The sequence below is a fragment of the Trichosurus vulpecula genome, chromosome 4 (assembly GCF_011100635.1).
Source record: "Trichosurus vulpecula isolate mTriVul1 chromosome 4, mTriVul1.pri, whole genome shotgun sequence".
NCBI classification, from domain to species: domain Eukaryota; kingdom Metazoa; phylum Chordata; class Mammalia; order Diprotodontia; family Phalangeridae; genus Trichosurus; species Trichosurus vulpecula.
The window spans coordinates 408,611,096-408,631,371 of record NC_050576.1 but is presented as its reverse complement, the minus strand read 5'-3'; the positions used below and the strand labels follow the sequence as shown (position 1 = coordinate 408,631,371).

Below are 20,276 nucleotides of genomic sequence, written 5' to 3'. Positions count from 1 at the left end.
GAAGTCACACACACCTTGCTGAGTTTCAGAGTCCGGGAAGAGAAGGGTGTTGAGTGAATACAAGTGATTAGCATTCTCTTCTTCTCTGCTGTTAATTCATAATGTTATTTCTATGATGGGCTTCTTGATTCCTTGGTATTTAATAGCTATACTGACTCTACTGATGTAAAATTCCCCTTTTGAAGGTTGACTGGTTGGTTAGTGTGGCCTGGAGAAAAATGTCTAGTCCACCATTTTGTTAGGTTGTCTGAACAATTAAAAAACCTTTCTATCAAATATGTCTCTTAAGCCTTGAATCTATGAGTTACATAGACAACTAACAGAAATATATTAGACCAAAAATTATTCCCCCAGAGATAAGATAACAAAGTATATGGGCAATCAATGCTCAAAAGAAAGGCAAAGTATTAATAATTATGGTCAAAAATGTTCAACATGTTACTAAGATAAATTCAAATCAGAAAAATTCTGAGGTTTCAATTCAACTCAGAAGTGTGTCAAAAGTGACAAAAGATGGGGATAATCAATGTTTGAATTTTTGTAGAAAATGGATTCCCTAATACATTGTTTGAGCATCTATTAATTGTTATAGGTTAACTGATGTTTTTTCTTTTTGAAGTCTTTGGTGTTTATTTTTCTCCTCATATTTCTGGACCACAAAAACCCTGTGATATAGGTATTTTTATGATTCTCATTTTACAGTGGAGAAAACTGAGGCAGATAAAGGTTAAGTGACTTTCCCAGGATCACATAATAGTGATGAGGGCACAGTCTCTGGGAGCCCCCTTGAGTCTGGAATACAGTCTCTGGGAGCCCTCTTGAACTCTGCTTGAATCTTCCAACTAGATCTGGCTTTCCCCTAAGGCCATAAGACTTACATTATCATTAGGCCCACATCTCTACCTAACCTTGCTCTTTGTTATCCAGCTACTTCCCATCCTTGATACTATCGATATCCATGCCTTCAGCTACTTCCCGCCATTAATCCCATTCTCTTGCTTCCTGGAGTCTGACCTCATCCTGTCCCAGTCACCCCTTCTCCTCAAGACCCTTCCTAAAGCCCTCCTCTAGTCACCCCAGACCACCCCTCGATCCCTCCCACAATCTTTGTGTATATAAGTCTCATCTTGCCTCCATGAAGGTGCTCAGATTCAATCTAGCTCAGTAGATTGAATCTGGCCCACTTGTGAAAACAGGCATCACAAAGGGTGGGATTTCCTAAGACAACCCATTATGGCAAACCCTTAATAAACCTTGTCTTTTCCCTTGGCTGAGAAGGCTTGAGTCGAATTCTTTCAGCAGGACCCAGCATGTCGGTATTTTGGGGTCTCGAGCACCCCTAAAATCCTATGGTTCCCTCCTATCATTCATTTTACTTAGACCTCTTCAATAGTAATGGTCTGAGGCTAAATTTAATCTCAGGTCTTCCTAACACCAGGCTCAGTGCTCTAGTCCACTGTACCCCTAAGCTGATAGTGGAGAGCTAAGCTATATAGTGTTTCAGCCTCCTCCCATACTAGAAAATTTACTTTTCACCAACCTTGGTGACTGCCTCAAGTAGCTTTTTGGGAAGGTCACAACTAGCCCTAACTAGATTCCTATTATTTTTCTTTCAGACCTGATGCAAGCACACATAGCAGGACCCTGCTCCTATTCTCTCCTGTCTTTTTATAATTTCAGTTGAGATTCTGGATTCCCCAAAAAGGCAACACACAGAATTGATGGGAGTCAGCAGAAAGGAAGTAAATCAAACCATCCTTATTAAGGGGAAATACAATAAGAAGGGACAGTCAGGGAGCAAGCACACAGGTCAGATCCTAGTGCAAGGTGTTACCAAATCCAATAAAGCCAAATGGGTTTTTAATAGAGCTCTTATCTAGGCCAAGCAGAATGAGGCATTGTAAATGAGTAGGGAGCTAGGTCTGGTGTGCAAATCAAGGTTCAGGGTCTGTTGCTGATTCGTGTTTTGCGAAATTCCTGTGGAAAGGCAAGCTAGCAGATATTCAAATGCACAGATAATTAGTGGCTAGATAAAGGTTTTTGGCTGTTTCAGGCCATACCTGGAGGTGGCTATGGGGTTTGTGCCACTCTGGTGGCTTTTTTGTTTAGCAGAAAGGCTGCTGAGGTACTTAACACCTCAATTATTTAATGGTCTATCTGGGTTTAATTATTATCTATTACTTTTTGTCACTTCAGCTTTAGGTTCCCTAAAGCAGAGACAAAAAGACAATCTATTTCTTCCTTTCTATTTCTCACCATCTTTCCCATGTGATGGGGCAGAACTCTGCAACAAGTTACTGCTTGTTACAACTTGAGGACAGTAGAAGGGTAGGGGTGGGGTATGCCATCAGAGTCTGCATTGTAAGAGGAAAATCTATAAGTGGGTCCCAAAATGTGAGTGTGTGTATCAGTTTGTGTTTGCTGTTTTAGCATGAAGGCTGTTGGGCAAAAGCAGTGAGTGAATTCATAAGACTATTATATCTAGTTCAACTTAACTGATTTCCTTCTCCTGTGGATTCAGCTCTAATACTTGTACCTCTGATAGACTTATTCTTTTTGTTTTGTCTAGTTTCCAGAGTTAAAAGGAATAGAGGAAATGTCTAGTCTTCCATCTTTTGGCCAAACCCTTCAAATTAATTCAAATTTAATATTCAATGACTTTAATGCAAAGACTGCTGTTAGAGATGATAGCAAAACAAATGTTAGAAAATATTGTTTGCAAATAAGAAAGAACAAAGACATTTATACCTGTAGAACAAAAGGTCAAGAATCTCAAAGGTTAAAATAGAAACATGTCAAAAGGAAAGGATCCTATGAAATCAGATCTCAAACTATGCTCAAAGAGCTAATCATTAAAATTATTGGATATTGGATTAAAAAAATTTTTTTTCAATAAAGCCAATTAGGTAAATAAAGTCTAAAAGTAATCCAACAATGTAGTGTAGCATTTGATGTCTAATCAGGGGTGGGGAACCTGTGGCCTCAAGGCCATATATGGCCTTCCAGATCCTCAAGTGTGGCCTTTTGACTGAGTCCAAGTTTCACAGAACATATCCTTTTATTAAGGGAGTTTATTCTGTGAAGTTTGGATTCAATCAAAGGTTTGCACTTGAGGACCTAGAGGGCCACATGTGGCCTTGAGGCCGCAGGTTCCCCACTCCTGGAAGCCCACTAATTACTGAAGTAAGGACTCCATATTCGACAAAAACCAGTGAGAAGGGGAAAACGATCTGCTAGAAATTGAGTTTAGGCCCACAGCTTACACTATAGGCCACACTAAAAGCACAAAAGGAATACATAACCTCTATATAAAAGCTCATATCATAAATTAAGAGAGATGGAAAGAGATATCTTTAAATTATGGATAGGTAGAGAGGTATCTAACTAAGCAAAGTCTAGGGAAGAGCCTTAAAGACAAAAGGGACAATTCTGACTACATTTAAAAAGTTTTCCACAAATGAAATGAATCTGTTTACAATTAGGAAAGAAATAGTTAATTGGGGAAAATAAATCTCTGTAAGCAAATTTCTCTGATTAAGTCAAGATATCCAAGTTATATAGTACATTGCATAAAAGTGTCATTAGAAATGTAGAAATTGTAAACATCATTATTTTACCTAATTTGGTATTTTGACCTTCAATTTTTTTAAAAAAGCAAGTGTGGTTGCCAATTAACTAGCAATTTAGAGCTTTAAAAATAGCCAAGTTTTATATAGTTCTTTAAGGAAATCACTTTAAAAAATAATTACTACGCTAAAGTGAAGTAATATTAGACAGCATTTAAAATATATTAGATCTCTTATGTAGTGTTTAATAATATAGGCCTCAAAAAGCAGAATCTTAATTTTAATATGACCATCTTTACATATTACAGATACGCTTTGATCCTTATACATTAATGTTCTAGCTTATTTTTTAGCTAAAGGAAGAGACTGAGTTTTACTCCATTAATGATAGCACAATCTGATTAGTTTGCATTTTAAAAAGGCTCATTCAAATCTTTTAATCTCTTCCTCCACCCATCATAACAATTGCCCTTCCATGCAATTATTCAAAATGCAGAAGAGATAAGAGGTATCTTGGAATTTAATTTGATAAATATTCATTTGCTTTATAGGGAGGAGAGATGAACATGATCATATAATGAGTTGCATATTGTTAAACTAAGCTTTTTTTATTGGGTTCTTTGAGCTATACTTTGTATATGCAAATTGATATGTAAGGGGGGAATATAGAAGAAGTTTCATAATCAGAAATATTCTGCCTACTTCTCTCTACATAAGGGAATACTGACTTCCTATTGACAGAGAGGTGAAAACCTCTTTTTCTTGCACTCTAATCTCATATCCTTCGGTCTACTGAGCCTAGACTCATCAGAGCAAGAACTGAATCACCAACCCATTCAATGCTTTGTACACAGTGCACATTACTGCACCTCTGACTGTGCCCTAGGAAGGCCTTCACATAAGTGCTTAATTGCTATAGGACTGCTGTTCTTCCTGTGATTGAGTTCCCAAGGTGTGCACATTCTTCATTCTGCCTTATAAAGCATGGAAACAAAGGATTCATGTAGAGAACAATACTCTACCCTGCAGGTCATATTGTATATTGTTCCTCCTATCTAAAGATACAGAGGGTTTTTCTCCTTGATTTTACACAAGTTCCTTCCTCTATGTGGAGAGAATTAGGGAACTGGGATCAACCGACACACTGACAGTTAAGGGGAAAATCACTGTAATAGATTTGTTTTGAGATGAAATCAAATGTAAAATTGAATTGAAGTCCTGATTCATCCTTCAAAATGCAGTTGGGGGTACAAGACAGGAGAACAAATCCGAATCAGTTAAAAGATGATTCTTTCTATATTCCTTACTCTCCCATGAACTCTCTAGTTGTCTCTAGCAGTAAAATATCTTGGTACAACTTGAGCTCAAATCTTGTCCCTTTCCCTTTAGAATTCTAAATAATAACAATTTTAACACTACCCAGACTACATGCTAGTTATATTTTTTATCTGAAAAATAAAATTGAAAAAATAAAATGATGCTCATACAGTTGATGTTTTATTACTTCATTTCAATTCAAACATATATTAGGTTACTACTGTGTGCAAGGCATTGTCCTATGAACTGTGGTTATAAAGACAAAATCACAATAATTCCCATGTCGTTGCATGTATGCAACATTCTTTTTACTCACAAGTACGTTTTTTTTTTTTGTTCTAGGCATCAGTGGGTGGAAGTCAAATGCATATGCTAAAGTTTAAGAGACAGAGAAAACTAGACCTAGAAAAAGTATTCCACTCACTAATTCTGAAGTATCTAAATTTTCAGAGTCTGCACATTTCAAATGCTGAGCTGAAGGCCAGAGAAAACAGATTTTTACTTTTAATGACAACTCCTTTATGGAGGCTTGTTTGAGGAGGCAGTGAAAAACACATTGCGCAAAAGTGTTTTATTCCTGCAGAGCTGAGAGCAGCACACGCATTACTCTGCCCATCTATCCAGAAAATGATACGTCATATTCTGTTGTGCAGCTTAATAACTTTTTTTTCTGCTTCTTCCTCCTCTCTAGTGCCCTCAGCCCCTGAGCATGTTAGTGTATCTGTTTTATCAGATACAGCAGTTGCCGTGCTTTGGTCAGATCCTTTGGAACCCAACGGGCCTTTAGGAGAGCTTCGATATCAGGTGGAGATAAATGGGAATATTTTCAGACCAGGAATTCCAGTCAAAATACACTCCAAAAATGAACAAAAGAGTTTTCAAATTGACAATCTTCAGGGTGGAAGAGACTACACTTTAAGGGTGAGATTTGGTTTCTCTTGTTATTTGGCATGTTTCTGCTTTTTATAACAGCTACAAACTGGTAAATCCATTGCTTCACTTGGATTTCCTCTATCCAAAATGTAGATCTGGTGACTTGCTTATGGAACTCCTGTTATTATTATATGAGGTTCCCAAACTTATTTGGCCTACCACTATCTTTCCAAGAAAAAAAAAATTACTCAGTGCCTCCCTGGAAATCTACTTTCTTTAACCATTTAACAGTTTCTTTGAAATTTCTGTCATTTCAAATTATTACCCTGGATTGTTCCAGTGCCCTCCCCCCTGCCCACCCCCGCCCCAGGTGGTGGTATCACTCACTTTGGGAGCCTATGCAAGTATACACAAAGGAAAAAAGAAGCATCAAGATGTTCTTCCAAATGACTAGTATGAAGAAGGAAGGAATGTGCTGAGGATTTCTGTTGTGTATTCTACAGGTATCCATCTCAGCTATGTTCCAATGACATCAGTAAGAGAATGCTATATACTTACTTAAATAGCTCACATATACTCTTAGGTATCCTGAGCTGTAATAGGAATTCAGGTGGGACTTTTTGCTGTTATTCTCTTAAGTGCCTCTCTGGCCTTTGTTTGAATGGGGCAGATAAAGTGGGATTTTGTCTTGGAGTATTTCTCAGCATTAAAACAATCCAGAGTCATTGAATTGTATATGATGTGATACTAGAGATGGGGAGGTGAGGTCGGCTCTGAACAGGACATAATTGAGTGGAGCTTTGTGCTTGGCTTTTGGGGCACACTCATGGAAGGAGTGTTGAGACTGAGCAAGCTGTAACTGCCCCCTGGCTTTATAACCCAGATCCATGGGTTCTTCTCTGGTAACTGTGTGTTGTGATTTGAATCAGATGAGGTCTGTTTGTTGATGTTTGTAATTTCTGTTTGTATTTGCCTTGAAGTTTGTGGGGCTGATCTTTCCCCCTGAACTAAGTGATTGTTATATGTATGTTTAATTAAACTGAGATTGATAACCCCTTAAAGTGGCTTTCCTTAGAAAAGTAGATCAAGGAACCTGTGTTGGCAGCTTTCTGTGTGCTACTTGATAGTGGGTCTTAGACCCCTACAGCAACTGCTAGCCAATTGTTGCTACATGAGCTCAACTCTTACTTTAAAAGCAAATAATATTCCTGGCTTGACTGGCTACATCTCTCCTTCTTGGTTCTACAGTGTATCTTTCTCTTACAATTTGCTTGTGCCACACTATCCCACAAGCACATACTTAGTCTAGTCAAATGTGGACTCAAACTCAATAAGCACATGTGACCCAGGGGTATCCTGGTTGCCAGAAATTCTTTTCCCCTAGGTGGTATGGTGAATAGACCAGAAGTTGGAAAAGAGAGGGCTTTTTTTTTTTTTAAGGTGAGAAAAGAGGAGATTGGCAAAGGTAGTGATGGTGATATGAAGAAAGGAAAAGAAAGATCAATTTGGCCACAGACACTTAGTAGCTGTGTGACCCTGGTCATTCTTTCATCTATAAAATGAAGATAATAATACAAGAAATCTACCAGGGTTGTAAGGATTACATTAAGTAATATTTGTAGAGTACTTTGTAAGCTTTAAAACACTATACACATGTTTACGCTCTATCCTTCACAAGTCCTCCCTTCAGTGTGGTATAATCACTTTGCTGGTCTCCTTGTAGGATCCAGAGTCCAATTTGTCCTTGGTTCCCCAAAATGAAGTCAGTATGGCCAAATGATTTGGAATGCTACTTAGAACATTGATGGGAATATAGGCCCTGCTGTTATCCCTGGAGTAGGCTGCTAGGACTGAAATGGGAAGAGGAGGAGGTCCAACATCCTCAAGATTCTTAAAATCTGGCATTGTCCTTCACTTGTCAAAGAGGAAGGAGAAGATCCTGATGAGGATGAACTGAGGTCTCCTTCCTCTCTCTCTGCCCCACCATCCAGACCCCGGAGATTCTTTTTTTAGAGGGGTAAGCTAGTATTTCATACTTCAACTTAGCCAACTGATTATTTCTTACAGTAACATTCTAGTTCAAAGGCCTATCTTGACTTAATCCAATATTTTTTGTTGTTATCTTTAATATAATGATTGACTGAGATATGGTCTCACCTAATTAATATATCAGAACTAAAATGGGCTGTTGTGATTTCCACCCCATCCTTATATTTATTTTTACCATAAAAACTTGGTTAAAGAGACAAATCAGAATGCTTCTCCTTTCTTTCCTCTGTGCTCTTTGAGGATAATCAGAAGGAAAGAAAGGTTAATCAGCATCTGCCATTCCACATATGACTATATCTCCTTTTATCACCAATGATATTGTGTGCCAGCATAGCTTATAGAGGTCTCAATATTAAAGAGTGCCCCCTATGTTTCTTCGTCTCTTTATTGCATTTAGACAGCAGTGAGGATAATATTCAGAAAAAAATAAGACTGTATCTCTATTATGTAAGGGCTGTATTCATTGCCATGCTCTCTCCATCTGAACTTTGTCCCTGCCCTGGAAGGAAGAAAGAAGAAATGTTCTGACCTGGATGCAATCTTAGTGTTCATTACAATCTAGCTTCTCACTGCCTTTTTTCCAAGTAAAAATTGTACCTTTTCTTGGTGTATTTTTAGATTCATGCATTATGAATGCTAAACTGACCTCAGGTAGGCATTGAAAGCCTTTGTAAATTAGTAATATTCCATGAAGTTAATGCAGCTCTGGGGCAGCAGTGAATTATTCATGCCTTGTTTTAATAGTTTGCATTTAAACATGAATATTCATGGTTTATATGATATGGAAAGAAATCAGTTAGAATCTTCTATCCCATGGGAGTAACAGTTAGGTTAGGTTGTTAAGAAGAGGGAATAAAACATCAATTCTTTGATTATTTGTTTTAAAACAGTATATTCTTGTTCAGTTGTACCATGATTCATCAAGCATACCCCTTTTAGTGACCAACTGTGAAAGCTTACCATACCACTTAATTGCTTACTTGACTTCTAACAGGAATAATGTGGGGGTAGTTATCTCATTGTTTGATCAAGAGGCACAGGTTAAACTAAGAAAATATGTTCCACTCTGAAATCTTTTTATGAAATGTTTTAAGTAATTTAAGGGTTACTAATATTATTAGATCCAGAATTAAACATGAGAAGAAATGTCAGTTGGATTGATTCTAGGGTATTGCAAAGTTCAATCAATTACCTCAGACTTCTCCCAGAAACCATGGTTCATCTCCTAAGCAAAAATTCTTCTGGGGATGTGTATTGGGGATCCTGGAAGAGTTTGGCTTTTGTTTCCTTTGATTAATTCAGTGTCTTTGATTGAGTCTTACTAGATGCTAAGCCCCAGGCCCAAACCCCTATTAGGTACTAAGCCTACGTGGGTGTGAATTGTTAACTAAGATGGGGCTCCAGGTGGGGCCAGTGAAGGGCTAACACCAGAGCCAATCGAAGGAGCCTAAGTTCTGGTCACTCAGATGACATTTGATGACATCTGAAACTGCATAAAAGGGAAAGACCGAGCTATTTGCTCAGGAGTCTCACTCTTGGTGGTGTGCTAATGTGGAGACTCTGTAATTAAGAGCTGAAATCAGATGTTGATGCTTTTTGGTAACTATGAATTGTCTTTGATCTGTTTGTAATTTGTTTGTATTTTCTCTGAAGTTCTGGGTGCTGGATTTTCCCCCGAACTAAGTGAATGATATTTGTATGCTGGATTAAAGTAAACTTGTCAATCCCTTAATGTTGTTTTCCTTAGTAAAGAAGATCAAAAGAACCTGGGCTTACAGCATTCTGTAAGGTGGTTGTTGTTGGTTTTACAGCCCCCACAGCAGCTGCTACCCAGATTGTTGAAACAGGAAGTTGTGTGACTGCAAGTCATGGAACTACACTATCCAAAGAATTGAAACTGAAAATTTCTGAAAGGGCAATTGAGAAGGCTTGCTGGGTATGAATAGGATATAGCACATGAGGATGAATTATGTCAAAAACAAGGTATATTATTGATGAATGAATGAATGGAAAGAAAAATAGGCTCTATCAGGTAAGAAGACTAAGGGATAAAAGGACAGATAACCCATATACTCCACTGGTATACACACAAAGTAAAAAGAATACAAGTATTCTTCTAGCCCCTGAAATTTGGGAAGCTTCCCTATTGTGGACTACTGTGATGACACATACAAAAATTACATAAAATAGGCAGATATGGATGAGTAATAGTAACTATAAAGAAAAAGAATACTCATAAAAAATCAACAGATATGAGGTACTAGAGAAATGGAATGAAAATATCACTGCTTGAGATTGTTTTCTTTCCTCTTTCCCACTATGATTTATTTTCCCCCATAGTCAAGTAACTCCACTTGAGACACAGTGACTTTTTTAAAATCTTGATTTTCCAGAGCTATATTTCAAGAAATCTTAACTGAAAACTGCACAAGGCAAAAAGTAAATTGTCCCAGCTTTTTTGAAAAAAAAATAATTCTAATAAAAATAAATCATTGAATAATTTTTTTTAAATCTAGCTCACCTCCCCAGTCACACAAAATATAAGCAACCAAAAATTATATTCCTATGGACAGAGTCCCCACATGTAAAAGGATGACATCCTAAATAGAGAGAGGGACCACATGTGGTGAGGAAAAAAGGAAGAAGGAGAAAGAGGAGGAGGAGGAGAAAGACAAGAGGTAGGGGAAGGGGAAGTATGAGAAGATGAACAAAAATAACATTGGGCAACTACTATAACTCTCAAAGATTAAGCCCATTGTGTTTGAAATGGGGGTATACTTGCCAAGAAGACTATTTTATGGAGACCTCACAGAGGGCAAGTGTTCACATGGTGATTAGAAGAAGAGATACAAGAACACTCTCGAGATCTCTGAAGAATTTTGGAATTGATTGTGTGACATGGGAGACATTGCAACAGGACTGCTCAGCATGGTGTGCCCACCTCAGAGAAAGTGCTGTGCTCTGTGAGCAAAGCAGAATTGAAGTAACTCAAAAGAAACATGAGATGTGCAAATTTAGAGGATCCACCCCAAATGTTAACATGAGCTATTTGTGCCTTACTGGTGGTAGAACATTCTGAGCTCATATTGGTCTGATCAGCCACATTCGGGCACACTGTAACTTGACTGTAAATAGTGATGTCATTTTGGTCTTCTTTGAGAATGAAGGACAACAACTGACCAATCAACTTGACTAGCCTTTAAACTCAAATCACTTTGGCTTCCATCAAATGGCCAATAACACCTTCCAGGCCAAGCTTCCTTGGCTCATTGTTTAGATTTTGATGGCTTAGAACATAACTAGCAATTGTTATCTCTTCTGGTGTAATAGTAATTAAGGTGGGACTTTTTCCTGTTCTTAAGTGCCTTTAATGATTCTGGCCTTTGTTTGAATGGGGCAGATAAAGTGAGATGTTTTTGTCTTGGAGTATTTCTCAGCACTGAGACCATCGGGAGTCATTGATTTGTATATGATGTGATACTGGGGATGGGGGACTTTCCCACACCCAGTCTGGGTGAGGTCAGAGCCCTCAGGGCTCTGAACAGGATATAATTGAGGAGAGCTTGGCATTTGACTTGTGGGGGCACACTCATGGAAGGAGTGTTGAGACTCTGGGCAAGCTGCAAACTGCCCCCAGCTTCACAATCCAGATATTGGTGTTTCTCTGGTAACTATGAATTGTGTTTTGAATCAGACAAGGTCTGTCTGTTGATGTTTGTAATTTTTGTTTGTACTGTATTTCCTCATGTATAAGACACTCCCATGTAAAAGATGTACCTTAATTTTGGAGCCTGAAATTCGAAAAAAAAATGTATTACATAAAGTTATTGAACTCGAGTTTTATTCATTTGCTTATAAGCTTTCAGGCATCTTTTGGGCAAGTCTGGTGTGTGTAGCATGGTTAGTCCATTCTGTTTCATGAACCTGAAGCACCAATTGTGTCCTCTTTTGAAATCAGTAACTTCTTTTTCATCAGAAATTGTTCCTGCCTCATGCTGAACCACCTTTGTGGGCACAGGAATTCCAATTACCCTATCTTCAATTCCCTCTCTAAATCAGGCCATTTTGCTGACTTGCCTTTCATGGCCTTCTTCTGCCCTGGCGTTTTCAGTAGGATTTTTTTCCTGTAGCCAGTCTCAGATTGTTTTCTCATTTGGAGGAGAACCAAACTTAACATTCAGCAGCATGATTTCCATTTACTTTTGCAAACTGGATCACTTTTACCTTGAATTCAGCACTATACGAAAATCTTTTCTGAGCCATTTCTGTGCAGAAAATGGCAAAACGTAACCTAATGTAACAGTAACAAATGCGAAACAATGAGCACAAAGACAAGTGCAAAAAAGCAGGAAATCTACAACCACTACAATAAGATGCACCCAGTTTTTAGACACCAAATTTTTTGAAAAAGGGTGCATCTCATACATGGGAAATATGATATTTGCCTTGAAGTTCAAGGGGCTCATCTTTTCCCCCTGAATTGTGATTATTTGTATGTGTGCTTAAACTGAGATTGTTAACCACTTAAAGTTACTTTCCTTAGTAAAGCAGATCAAAGAACCTGTGTTTGCAGCATTCTTGTTGTTGAGCTTGTATTGGTTTTTCACCCCCACAACAGCTGCTAGCCAAATTGTTACAGCACCTGACCAGAACTTTGAGAATCTTCCCTTCCCAGATAGATATTTTTGTGATGGTAAATTAGGCCATCTTTTGTCTCACTTCCTACCTAGCCTTCAGTCATTGCATGCCTCAGGCAAATAAAGACCAAGAAAAGACCATATTTTTTTAACTGTCTTTATTCGTTTTAACTTAAATACAAAAGAAGAAAAAAAAAACATTTCCATGTACACAGCACAACATGAGAAGATTCAATATAAAACAATAAATTTCCATTTCATGAAATCAATATAATAAATCTTATACATTGTTTTCAAAGCAACCCAGTTTTTCTGTGTTTCTTCCTAGGTTTTCTTTTATTCTCTGCTGTGTACTTTTTATTTTATTTTTTCTCCCTCCCTTCCCCACCCCCTGCCCTAGATAACGCTACAAATAAACATGAATGCGCGCCACACACACACACACACATACACATACATAATGTTGTCGCAACAATTAGGCTAGCAGTTGCTGTGGGGGTGAAAGACCAACACAAGTCCAACAACAACAGCATTGCGAGCACAGGTTCTTTGATCTGCTTTACTAAGGAAAGTAGTATTAAGGGGTTAACAATCCTGCTTAAATCCAACATATACATATATCATTCACTTAGTTCAGGGGAAAAAGCCAGCATCCTGAACTTCAGAGCAAATACAAACAAATTACAAACATGCATCTATAAACAGACCACATACAATTCATAGTTACTAAGAAGACATCAACATCTGAGTTCACAAGCTGGAGGGCTCTTAACTACAGCTGCCCAGACTCTCATCAACACTACTCCAAGAGTGAGAGCCCCTCCAAATACCTCTGTTCTCTCTTTTTATACACTCTTTAGCCATCATCAAACATCATCTGAGCGACCAGAACTTAGCCTCCTACTATTGGCTCTGGTCTTAGCAACTCCCCTTAGGACCCTGAGGGCTTTATACCCACATAGGCTTAGCACCTATTAGACAGGGGTTTAGGCCTGGGGCCTTGCACCTAGTAAGGCTCAATCAAAGACACTTAATTTATCATTCTAAAACAGTAAAAAAAGTCCAACTTGATATTACAATTGTCAACTCTGGTAACAAATGACCAAAGGGTCACAGAGGTTTTGCAACTACTGTTAATTCCAAAAATACCAAAGAGTTCACACAAGTTAAAATCAAAAAGTTTTCTTTATTCCATTGGAGGAGAGAAATTAGACACATATCTAATTATACCACAGCAGTATTCTATCACAATCATATCCTATCTGAGAGATTGTTTATGAAAGTTTTCCCCCAATTTTCTGTTTTCCTTCTAATCTTAGCTACATTGGCTTTATTTGTACAAGGAAATTTTAATTTTAAATAATTTAAATTATCCATTTTACACTTCAACAATGCTCTCACCTTATAATATAGTTTAAGGTCTAGGAATACTGAATCTCATTTCTTTACATTTTTCCCCTTAGTTTCTTTAAAATTCTTGACCTTTTGTTGTTCCAAATAAATTTTGTTATTATTTTTTCTAACTCAGTAAAATAATTTTTAGTAACTTATTTTGGATGAATTTTAGTAAATTAGGTAAAAATGTCTTTTTATTATATTGGTTTTATCTATGAACAATGAATATTTCTCCAACTATTTAAATATGGCTTTATTTATATAAAGAGTATTTTATGTTTATGTTCATGTAGTTCTTGTATCTGTTTTGGCGGGTGTACTCTTAGGTATCTGGTTATTTTAACTGTCCAGTTGTTTTAAATGGTCTTAACAATATTGAGTAGTATTGTTGACACATAGTGTAGTTTTCCTATTTTTATCTTTTAATTAAATCTATTTGAGCTTTATTTGAGATCATGATTACTATCCCTCTTTTTATAAATAATGAATTCTACTCCAGTCTTTTATTTTATGTCTGTGTGTATTTCTCATTTTTTATTTTTTGCTTGAAATATTTTCTCCTTAACCTGGGAGCTTTGAAACTTGGCTATGATATTCCTGCAAGTTTTCCTCCTGGGATCTCTTTCAGGTGATGATTGGTGGATTTTTTTTTCTATTTCTGCTTTATCTTCTTGTTTTAAAACTTCAGGGAAATTTTTCTTAATAGTTTATTGTAATATAGTATCAAAATTCTTTTTTTGATGATAATTATTAGGTACTCTGACTATTCTTATGTTGTCTCTCCTTGATCTGTTTCCCAGATAAGTTGTTTTTCTGACGATGTTTCATAATCTCTTCTATTTTTTTCATTCTTTTGATTTTGTTTTATGATTTCTTGGTTTCAAATAATGTCATTAGCTTCCCCTTGCCCAATTCTAGTTTTCAAAAAAATATTTTCTTCCTTAAGTTTTTTGATTCTTTATTTCCAGTTGGTTGACTTTCTTTTCATAATTTTCTTGATTTTCTTAGATTGTTCTTTTTTTCCCCTATTTTTTCCTCAATCTCTCTTATTTGATTTTTAAAGTCCTTTTAAAATTCTTCCAAGAACTCTTTTTGGGCTTGAAACCATTTGATATTTCTCATTGAAAAAGGAGTGGCTTTTTTAGCTCCACTATCTTCCTCTGAATATGAACCCAGATCTTCTCTATTCCTATAGTAGCTATCTATGGTTGGGTTCTTTCTCCTTTGCTTACTCATTTTTATTTTTTTTTGAGCAGCTTATTATTATAATTGAGTTCTAGTTATGGGATGTGGAGAATGAGGCTCTAAGCCTCAGGTCCATTTTACTGTTATTTTCTGAACTCTGTCCAGGGGCTCAACCTTGGGCACTCCTCTCCACCCATAAGCCATGACTAGGGCCTCCAGCCATGCTGTGCTCCAAACACTATTACACCTTGTTGTCCTTCTGGTGGCTGCAAGCTTCAACTATCCTCTCTGCTCTGAATTGAAAACAGGGACTTTTCTTTCCTGCAAGTGCCCACAGCCAGCAGGGTCCTTTTCCCCCAGCTACCACACTGACCAGGTGTGTGCTAGCTCCTCACTTGCAGCTGCAGCACAGTTTCATATCTGAGCAGCCCAGCTGCATTTGGTGTCAATGGTGGGAAGGTCCTTCAGTCTTCTTCTCAGTCAGCCAACCCCCACACTATCAGTGAGATGAAAGTTTTTCAGGCTGAAGCTGCCTCCTAACCCAGCTGTCCCCAGGGCTTCTTATTTGTGATTCTGCAGTCAGCCTAGAGGTGTTTGCTTTTCACTGGGCTGAACCTCTGTCACAGGAGATTTGGTCTTTCCTGGAGTCTTTTCAAGTTGTCCTAAGAGGACCACTGCTTTACCCCAACTTTTGTTTATTTCTGCTGGTCTAATTTCACTTTGAGGTGATGTTCTGTTTCTTTTTGTGGAGAAAATACTTTAATTTAGAAAGGCCAAGGTCACACATTGCATCCCAGGCCATCTCCAATCATCTTGACTTTTGTCCAGTCACTGGACTCTGATGACTCTGGAGTAAAGAGTGAGGCTGAGGACTTTGCACAGCTCTGCCTCATTTAAATACAATTCACAGACAAGCCAAAACATCACCCACTTATTTGTTTGTTTACATTTCAATTACTTTCTCTTTAGTTTTATTTTTACTTTTTATTATGATAAATTTGACAAACATCAAAAAATATAAACACAAAGATAATAAAAGAAAGAGTTGTTTTAATTTGCATTTTTTTCCTATCAATAGTGATTTAGAGCATTTTTTTGTAAGAAAATTGCCTGTTCATATCCTTTTACCATTTACAGATTGGTAAATGACATATTCTTTTGAACTTGACTCAGTTCGCTATGTATTTGAGAAATGAGACCTTTAAAGAAACTCTGAAAGATTCTTTTCAAAGTTATGATTACTGTATATTTCCATCCATCCTATTTTCTCCAATTTATCCTTCTCTCTCTCTCTCTCTTTCTCACTCTCCTCCCCCCCTTCTCTTTTTACTTGTGCATCCCTGAAAGTGTTTTTCTTCTGACTACCATCTCCCCCCATTCACCCTCCCTTCAATTAGTCTTCCCCTTCTCTTATCCCACTTCTCTCCTGCTTTTCTGTTGGGTAAGATAGATTTCTATATCCTACTGAGTGTGTATGTTATTGCCTCTTTGAGTCAATTCCAGTGAGAGTAAGGTTAATGTTCTCTGCACCCCATTTCCCCCATCTTCCCCTCCATTGTAAAAAGTTTCATACCTTTTTATGTGAGATAAATTACCCCATTTCTACCTCTCACTTTCCCCTTCTTTTAGTGCATTGCTCTTTTCCACTCATGGTTATTATTATTATTGTTTTAGCTAATCATCCCATCATATTCAGCTCCGACCTGTGTCCTCTGTCTATGTGTACTCCTTCTAACTGCCCTAATAATGAGAACATTTTGGAGAGTTGCAAGTATCATCTTCCTGTGTAGGAATGTAAAAAGTTTAACTTTGTTGAATCCCTTGTGGTTTTTTTTCCTAATTACCTTTTATGCTTCTCTTGAGCCTTATATTTGAAAGTCAAATTTTCTATTCACCTTTCTTTGCGTGTTTTTTTTTTAACAAGGAATGCTTGAAAGTCTCTTATTTCATTTCATTCATCCATTCCCCCTGTTCCTCTCCAAATGATTATATTTAGTTTTGCTGGATGGGTGATTGTCAGTTGTAATCCTAACTCTAGAATATTATATTCCAAGCCCTTCCATCCTTTACGGTAGAAGCTGCTAAGTCTTATGTTATTCTGACTGTAGATCCACAATATTTGAGAATTTTTTTTTTCTGGCCACTTATAGTATTTTCTCCTAGACCTGGGAACTCTGGAAGTTAGTTATAATATTCCTGGGAGTTTTCATTTTGGGATCTCTTTCAGGAGGTGATCAGCAGATCCTTTCAATTTCCATTTTACTCTCTGGCAGTTTTCCTTGATAACTTCTTGAAATATGATGTTTATGTTCTTTTGTTTTATCATGTCTTTCAGGTAGTCCAGTAATTCTTAAACTATTGCTCCCTAATCTTTTTTCTAGTTCAGTTGTTTTTCCAATTAGATATTTTAACTTTCCCCCTATTTTTTCATTCTTTTGATTTTTTTTATTGTTTTTTGATATCATATGGAATCATCAGCTTCCACTTGCCAGTTTTTAAATTGAGCTCTTGTGCCTTTTTTTTTTTCTCCATTTGCCCAATTCTGCTGTTTAAGGAATTCTTCCATTCAGTAAATTTCCGTGTGTCTTTTTTTCCATTTGGCCCATTCTCTTTTGTAAAGAATTCAGTGTACTTTTGTGCCTCTTTTATCATTTGGTCTTTTCTTTTGTTAAGGTGTTATTTTCTTTAGTATTTTTTGTGCCTCCTTTACCAAGCTGTTGACTCTTTTTTCATGATTTTGTTACATCACTCTCATTTCTTTTCCCTTTTTTTCTATACCTGTCTTTGATTTTTTTAAAAAAAAATTCTTTTGGGGCTCTTCTAGGAATTCTTTTTGAGTGTCACACCATTTCACATTTTTCTTTGAGTCCTTGGATTTTGCAATTTTGACTATTTGTTTTTCTGAGTGTATGTTTTGATCTCTGTCACCATAATAACTATCTATGGTCAGATTATTTTTCATTTGTTGGTTTGTTTGTAATTTTTTTCAGTCTATTTATTTACTTTTAACAGGCTCTGCTCCTGGGATTGAGGGACAGTTCATTTTCTTCTATTTTTTCAGTCTTTTTTATTTTGTTATAATCTCTGTGATTGCTACCAGTCATTTATTTCTGTTTGCTCTACTAATTAGGAAAAGTTTTTCAAATGCTTTTCAAAGCTATTCTCTTTCCAAATATTTTTTCAAATTCTAATTTAATTTTGAATTTCATTTTACCTTTTCCTTTATTTTTCCTAGCTACTCTTATTGTCCTTCTGATCTACCTCCCCCCCACCCTGAAGCACTGTTTGTACTTATTTTGATCTTATTCTCTCTTCATTTTGTTTCTCCAGATTCTCTTAGACCATGATATTTCTCCATTGTGTTTGTGTTTTCCTCTGTTTTCTAGCTTTCATACTGTTCTTGCGTTGGGATTTCATGTTTAGGCTTTTATTTTCCAGCACATGTAGATGAGTTGAGTAGGCTTTGTTCTTTGTCCCCTTACAGTCTAGAGGCTACTACCACCTGACAATAGGGACGTAATGGTTAGTATTAAGCCTCTCCCTTTTCTTTCATCCCTGACTTCTGCCATAGTGTCCTACTGTGGATAGTGATTTCAACTGGTCTCTGTCTTCTTTTATTTAATGATTTCTAACAAATTTAGATCCAGACCTTGCTATGGCCAGGACAGGCCCCAATAGCATCTTAAAGATCATGTTGGTCTCAGGTCTTGTACAAAGACCCTCTGATACTGGGACCTAGGAGATGTGTTGGCCAAGCTTTCCAGCATGACTCTCAGTGCTCAATGGACTTTATGACCTCAATCATATTGGTAAATGCCTTATCTGGATCAGTGTTTAAGGCAGAAATAGTCATGCTTCATTTCTTAGCACCCATCAATTTTCTTTTCCTCTGCTTACTGCCATATTGTTGAGGTTTAGACTCTGCCTACCCAGGGACGCCAAAAACTGTTGTGATTACATGATTTGTTGTGGTGGAACCATCTAAAATAATTCAAAATCAGAACACCTCTTATCCAAGTTTAAGCACTTACTGAGCTTGATGCCTCTCATGAAGCAGGCTAAGTTCCAAGAGAAACCAGTAACTTCAGAGAAAGCAAGATGGATTTTTATGGGGTAAAGGTGCAATTACATAACAGAAATTATGAATATTAAAAAGGCAGGAAGGGTTTGTTGAGGGATTAAGTAATAGGGATGACAGGAAGAAGGCATTGTAGCCTTAGTCTAGTCAGAGCTGGGACCACAGGAAAGAGGATCTTAGTGGGTTGTTGGTTTTTGGGGGGAACTTTTACTCAAATAAACTTCAGTTCTGTGTCCACTCCTTAAAAACTTCTGCCGGTCAAAGTGAACAGGACTCTGGGAAAGATCCGGTGGCACCTAGTCCCCTCTTCCCTATACTGGAGAGCTCAAAGCTTTGTCTCTAAGGCATCTCTTTTTCAGATCTATGCATTTTCCCAATTTATCTTAGTGCCAAATAGTATAATAAATTCTGACTCATCTTAAACATCAAACTAGGAGAGTCAACATTTCACTTAAAATGTAACCGGAATGAATTCAATTACCTGAATCTATATTCCAAATGATATTACACAGTTGTCTTTCTGTGACCCAGGAAAATGTTAAGGGCTAGTCCTATTCCAAAGTGCAGCTTTGAAACCTGCCTCTCTTTGATCAGTGAAGTGACCTTTTTTTCTCTTAGGGGAGAAGTTCCCCCTTCCTCTTTTTCCCCATCTGTCCCTCCACCTCCAGAACTTGGCTAGAGTCCAAGGAAGGAGAAAGAGAGAGAAAGAAAGAGAGAGAGAGAGAGAGAGAGAGAGAGAGAGAGAGAGAGAGAGAGAGAGAGAGAGATTTTTTTTTTTTTTGCCAACAACCTTTCTTTAAGGGACCAGTAATCTTTCCAGCTCAGATACAGGTTTTTTTTTTCTCTTCTGTCTGGCTGCATTTTAAATCTTACAAGGTTGCAGACTCAGAGATTTTTACAGACACAGAGCAGACAAATACAACCAGAAAGCACAGATAGTGAAAACCTTTCTTGATGTGACAGATTATACATAGACCAGGCACTATTACAATTTAGTAGTCCAGTGACATGGAAGTTAGGACTAAATACCAGTAAGCCTAAGGAAATCCTTCCTATAGCCACATTCATCTCTTCAGTGATGTCCCACCAAAGGATGAAGAAAAGAAAATTTGAGTTCCGAAAGAACTCCCCACAGAATTCCCAAACAGAGTGTCCTCTGTCTAGAAAGAATTTGGC

General features: G+C 37.3%; 1 protein-coding gene across 1 annotated transcript in view; it reads left to right on the top strand.

The window, feature by feature from the left end:
• Positions 1–20,276, top strand: part of LOC118847339 (proto-oncogene tyrosine-protein kinase ROS-like) — a 188,439-nt gene that overhangs the window by 14,107 nt on the left and 154,056 nt on the right. Inside the window, exon 2 of the mRNA XM_036755808.1 lies at positions 5,575–5,804. Coding sequence (XP_036611703.1) covers positions 5,575–5,804 — 230 coding nt within the window. The remainder of the gene's footprint in view (positions 1–5,574; positions 5,805–20,276) is intronic.